This window comes from Onychostoma macrolepis, chromosome 22 (genome assembly GCF_012432095.1).
Source record: "Onychostoma macrolepis isolate SWU-2019 chromosome 22, ASM1243209v1, whole genome shotgun sequence".
Lineage (NCBI taxonomy): Eukaryota > Metazoa > Chordata > Actinopteri > Cypriniformes > Cyprinidae > Onychostoma > Onychostoma macrolepis.
The window spans coordinates 7146652-7151659 of record NC_081176.1 but is presented as its reverse complement, the minus strand read 5'-3'; the positions used below and the strand labels follow the sequence as shown (position 1 = coordinate 7151659).

The window sequence follows — 5008 nt, the reverse complement described above, 5'->3', positions numbered from 1 at the left end:
GCTAGAATTCCAGCAAATGGTTTTCGAAACTAACTTTTGCATGTGCATGGCATATTTCTTTTGTAATCCATATAGCTTAGAGTTGGAAAGTTCCATAGCCTTTAATTTCATAAGGCATTGACAATTTGAGTGGCGGGTCCTAGGTCTGCCATTGGAGCTTAACAAGCAGTTGGCCAAATTATGTTTTGTAGATGCTCAGCTTTAGCAAGATGTCCCTTTAAACCAAACTATAAACAGTTTGAGACTCAGCTAACAAAAGCCACAGAAACAAGAATCTTGAAGTTACATGCAGTTTATTAAAATCACTGAATTACATGACCACAGTAACTTCTCCACTAGAAACCACTGTCTGTCCACTCGAGATGGTCTTGGCATGAGTGTCTCTCCCTGCAGGAGAAGTTGGTAAAAGCGTGAGGGGCATTTCAAAAACGCATTTCATAAAGTTAAGTTACAGCAAGTACTCACTCTTCCTGGTGCAGCTTTGCTCACAGGAGCCAGAAGAGGGATGGCACACCTCTGTACTGCAGTGGATGAAGACCTGAGGGAAAAAAAAAAAAAAAAAAAAAGTTAAGCCATAGAATCAATTTAAGTAGTAAGTGTAATATTAAGGGTTCAGGAAGAGCAAGAGAGCATACGGTTTCCTGCAGAGGAGCCAGTGAGGCTGGATCTACAAATGTGAACATCTTCACAACAAAGCGCTTGTAGTGGGTTGGGAACTGAAGACCAGATGATCCAGTCACTGGAACCAGTGTGGTCAGATAACGGTCATCCTGGTAAGGGCATCTGAAAGGGAGAGAGGTTAGAAAGTGTCTCTCAGCAGACTAACTGGATAAAGATTGGCATTACGCTTACCCATCAACCAGAAGATCCCACTGGGGGAGACTGAGTGGGTTGGGGGTTGAAGTCGTCCAACAACGCCCCAGAATCAGGAAAATGTTGGGGTCAGTCCTCTCCATAATGCGCACCTCAACATACACAGGCTCTCGCAGGACTTTTGTGACAGGATAATCAGCGTCACTGTAGTAGGACGTGTAGGCCTCATCCCCTGAGGAACACTGGGGTTTAACCAGACTCACGTTTGAAAGGCTTTAGGAAGACACAGGACAAGACCTTACCTTCAGCACAGCCTTTGGTGACGCATTGGCCATTGGCCAGTCTGAGCTCCACCCTGAGAGGTCCAGGAGCAGCTACTGGTGGAGGTGGAGGAACAGAGTTGACCTCCACAACCAGAGCTTCAACAGAAGTTACAGAGTACCTACACTGGAAGAGAAGCCTGGAAAACAGACGGTGAGCTTGTAACATTTATCAGATTAACATTCACACCAAGTCATAGATCACTTACTCAAAATGACTGTCCCTTGTGATGGAACCAAACGGTCCAATCCCCACTTCATAGGAGGAGGTCATTCTGTTCTCATACACCACATATCCACCATCCTCCTGTGAATAGGAACAGTGTTGGCATCCAGGCCATCATAAGCAAAGCAGAATAACACCAGAAGCGGCTGCTCACCATCACACTCGTGCCACATGTGGTCACAGGGAACTGGTATATAGCAAAAGAAGGTGTGGACTCCACAGGACCGCAAGGCCAGTCGTTTCCACCCAGTAGACGAACCGAATCCAGACTCAGTCGAGGCAGAGTAACATCTCTAGACACCACTACCACAAACTGACCATCTCTAATACACTGGACAGTCACTGGAACAAAGGCACAAGAGCAGGTTAATTCTGAGAATCTGTTTAACATGAACAGAATAAGACTGAGAACACTTACCTGCTCTCCCATAGTAACACTGCTGTCCATTAAAGCAGCAGTTGATTGCTTCACACTCAGCACCACTGATCCCAAGTTGTCCACACTGGATCTGCTCATAATCAGCTACAGCACATTTACCAAGGGGCTCTGCCTGCGCCACTGGCTTCTGAAGCTGAAACTGCTGAGGAAACCGCTGGTCAGTTTGCTGTTGAACTGGCTTCTGAAACCGCTGGTCAGTTTGCTGGAACATCAGCGCTTGAGGGTCCTGGGGCAGATTATTCCTCTGTGGAACAGCATGACAGAAAGCACAAACTGCCAAAATCTGAACCAAACACTGACTTCCAGCCATCATTCAACAGTTAGTCATAAACTGAAAAGGCTGCCCTTTGGTCTTTTTGTACTCTACAGACTTCAGCTAATTAATGATAGCTCCTCCCTCTTCATTAACTGTAATGATTCCCCAGACTTGCACAAGTGGGAGTTTATATATCATTGGTTCTCAAAATTCAAGTCTTCTTTCTTATTTTGAACATGGATATAGACACAAACTTAAGCTGAACTCAGCAAATCTTACTAACTTTACCATTTCTGTCATATAATTATTTATGGAAGAGCTAGTATGGTAGCATGCACTCCAGATTCAGCCTTGGCCTTATCCTTTGTACTACACTGGTTGAATAGAATTGACACTTTAACAGTGGGGAATGAAACTGGGGGAATTAAATGCACTATACAATTAAAATAACTTGACTTCACTTTCAAAAGCACTCAACTTTTGAAACTTTGGAGCTAAACTCTGCAGGACACAGGCCCTCCAGGAACAAGTTTGGTGACCCCTGATCTAGGATTTGGCTTTGTTTGCGTGTGCAGACCGATCGGTGTATGACATCGGTTCCTTATGTTTTCAAAACGCTCTCGAGGTACTTTTAATCAAAGCAATATAGAAATCCTGGCCAGGACACGTCTGGGAAAAATGGTTGGAAACAAATGCAACAGGTAAATTCTTCAACTGAAACATTCTGTGCACCAGTTTTGATTGCTTTTGGCGCTCGGGAAAAAAAGGGTCTTTGTCCTAGCTTTCTAAAACCAGTTTGGAAATTCTTGAATTAAAAGTTACTACTATAATCTAAATAGAGTGAATGGGGTGCAACCCAAGAACCAGCCTGCTTCTGAGAAACACTCAGCTCCTGCAAAATACAAAAGAGAAAGAGAAAGAAAAATCAAAAATCAGTTACACAAACAAATCTAACAAAATACACATTGAAAGCACAAATAAATTATACTGTCACCATAACACAAAGATGACTAACTCAGTACTGATCAGGATCATAAGGCTTCATAAATGACTGAGATCACCAATACCGCATAGCGGTAATCACTCTAATTAATAGAAACTGTTACAAAGACAGTCAAAATCAAGACTGAGGCGTTAGTGACAGTATCAATAGAATCTAAACGACAACAAATAAACAAAGAAAGAAATGTATATATATCCTAATACAACACGAACACAAGACAAAAACAGAACATCAAGCCCACTTAATTAATTGGACAAGAATGTGACGACCCAAAGCAGCAGCGCGGCCCAAAGAGCGGGGATAGAAGAGAGCTGCGTTAAGGTGACTGCTCACACTCAGTCTACCTCAATGCATACGGGGACCCCTATATTTAGATGGCATAACACCCACACACTGGGAGTAAGCAGCACACCACATGCACACACAGCCTCGATGGACCAACGTCACACTACATATTCTACAGCAATGAAAGAAAGGGGGGGCGGGCTTTCGACCATGACGCACTTCAGGAGGCATAGACAACAGGTTTATATACCATAGCAGAGCGATACCTCATTGGCCATATGTTTAAGTGACGGTGACGTTTCAGACTCGGCACAAACCTCACTACATATTTAAAAAAAAAAAAAAAAAAAACACACACACACAAGGACTGAACAGCGTTGAGGCGAGTAAATAATGACTGAATTTATATGTTTGAGTGAAATAACCCTTTAAAGCCCCAAATAGAAATTGTATATAGTAGTACCTTGAAGAAATAAACTTTAATAATAATAATTCCTTACATTTATATAGCGCTTTTGTAGGCACTCAAAGCGCTTTACATTGTGGGGGTCTCCTCATCCATCACCAGTGTGCAGCATCCACCTGGATGATGCGACGGCAGCCATAGTGCGCCAGAACGCCCACCACACACCAGCTTACTGGTGAAGAGGAGACAGAGTGATGAAGCCAATCAGCAGACATGGGGATTGTTAGGAGGCCATGATGGTCAGAGGCCAATGGGCGAATTTGGCCAGGATGCCGAGGTCACACCTCTACTCTTTTCGAAAGACATCCTGGGATTTTTAATGACCACAGAGAGTCAGGACCTCGGTTTAACGTCTCATCTGAAGGACGGTGCTTTTTACAGTATAGTGTCCCCGTCACTATACTGGGGCGTTAGGACCCACACAGACCACAAGGTGAGCACCCCCTGCTGGCCTCACTAACACCTCTTCCAGTAGCAACCTAGTTTTCCCAGGAGGTCTACCATCCAGGTACTGACCAGGCTCAACCCTGCTTATTAAGAAATAAGCAGCTTTATTGAGCGTTTGTGCCCAAGGCACAAAAAAGCATTTACATTTTAATTTTTACATTTTAATTAATTTTTTTTTTTTTAAATTTACAATTACGCATTTGGCAGACACTTTTATCTGAAGTGACTTACAATGCTCTTATTACAGGGTCCCCGATCCCCCCGAACCTGGAGTAAAGACACCGGTGGTGACGACTGCGGAGATGACTTCCTCATCCTCTCTGTGCACTCAGGCAATGATAGCCTCGATGTCTCTCCCATCCATGATCAGATTCAGTCTGACCGCAGCAGTGAGGGACGTGATGGACGGAGAGACAGGTGAAGGTGGACACAGTGGTCTTCATCAGAATAAAGCTGCAGAACTGGACCGGCTGTGTTGAGATGCAGTAGATGTGGGTTCACTGTCTGTAAATACGATTGTCAGAACAATATGTTTGAATAAAGCTTTGCTTCATGTGTTGTTGACTTTATTGTCATGGTTACTTTTATTTACATTTTACTCATTTATTAATGTTTCCTGTTGTTGTCAGTAAATAAAATGTAATTGTTTCATTAACACATGCATTAATTCATTACTTGACTGAAAATTGAGATGTATTCACCTTGGCTGCATTTGTCTAGTGTGTAGTCATGCATGGCTATGGCATATGAAAA

The 5008-nt window shown here is 43.3% G+C and overlaps 1 protein-coding gene across 1 annotated transcript; it reads right to left on the bottom strand.

Moving 5' to 3' along the window:
- Nucleotides 1-278: 278 nt before the first annotated feature.
- Nucleotides 279-2136, bottom strand: LOC131531430 (zona pellucida sperm-binding protein 4-like). The gene is made up of 8 exons (XM_058762172.1): nucleotides 1778-2136; nucleotides 1514-1701; nucleotides 1343-1440; nucleotides 1116-1273; nucleotides 853-1045; nucleotides 636-783; nucleotides 466-538; nucleotides 279-387 (listed from the first exon to the last, which is right to left on the bottom strand). Exons 1-8 carry the CDS (start codon nucleotides 2109-2111, stop codon nucleotides 311-313), a joined length of 1269 nt encoding a protein of 422 aa, XP_058618155.1. The 5' UTR covers nucleotides 2112-2136; the 3' UTR covers nucleotides 279-310.
- Between the last annotated feature and the right edge of the window lie 2872 nt (nucleotides 2137-5008).

Bases quoted from the DNA above. Each gene is read 5' to 3' on its own strand.
- LOC131531430 (XM_058762172.1), bottom strand. From the start codon at position 2,111: ATGATGGCTGGAAGTCAGTGTTTGGTTCAGATTTTGGCAGTTTGTGCT. The intron at 1,702-1,777 runs GTAAGTGTTCTC...CCTTTGTTCCAG, and splicing joins GTGTTACTATGGGAGAGCAG to TGACTGTCCAGTGTATTAGA. The intron at 1,046-1,115 runs GTAAGGTCTTGT...AGTGTTCCTCAG, and splicing joins CACCAAAGGCTGTGCTGAAG to GGGATGAGGCCTACACGTCC.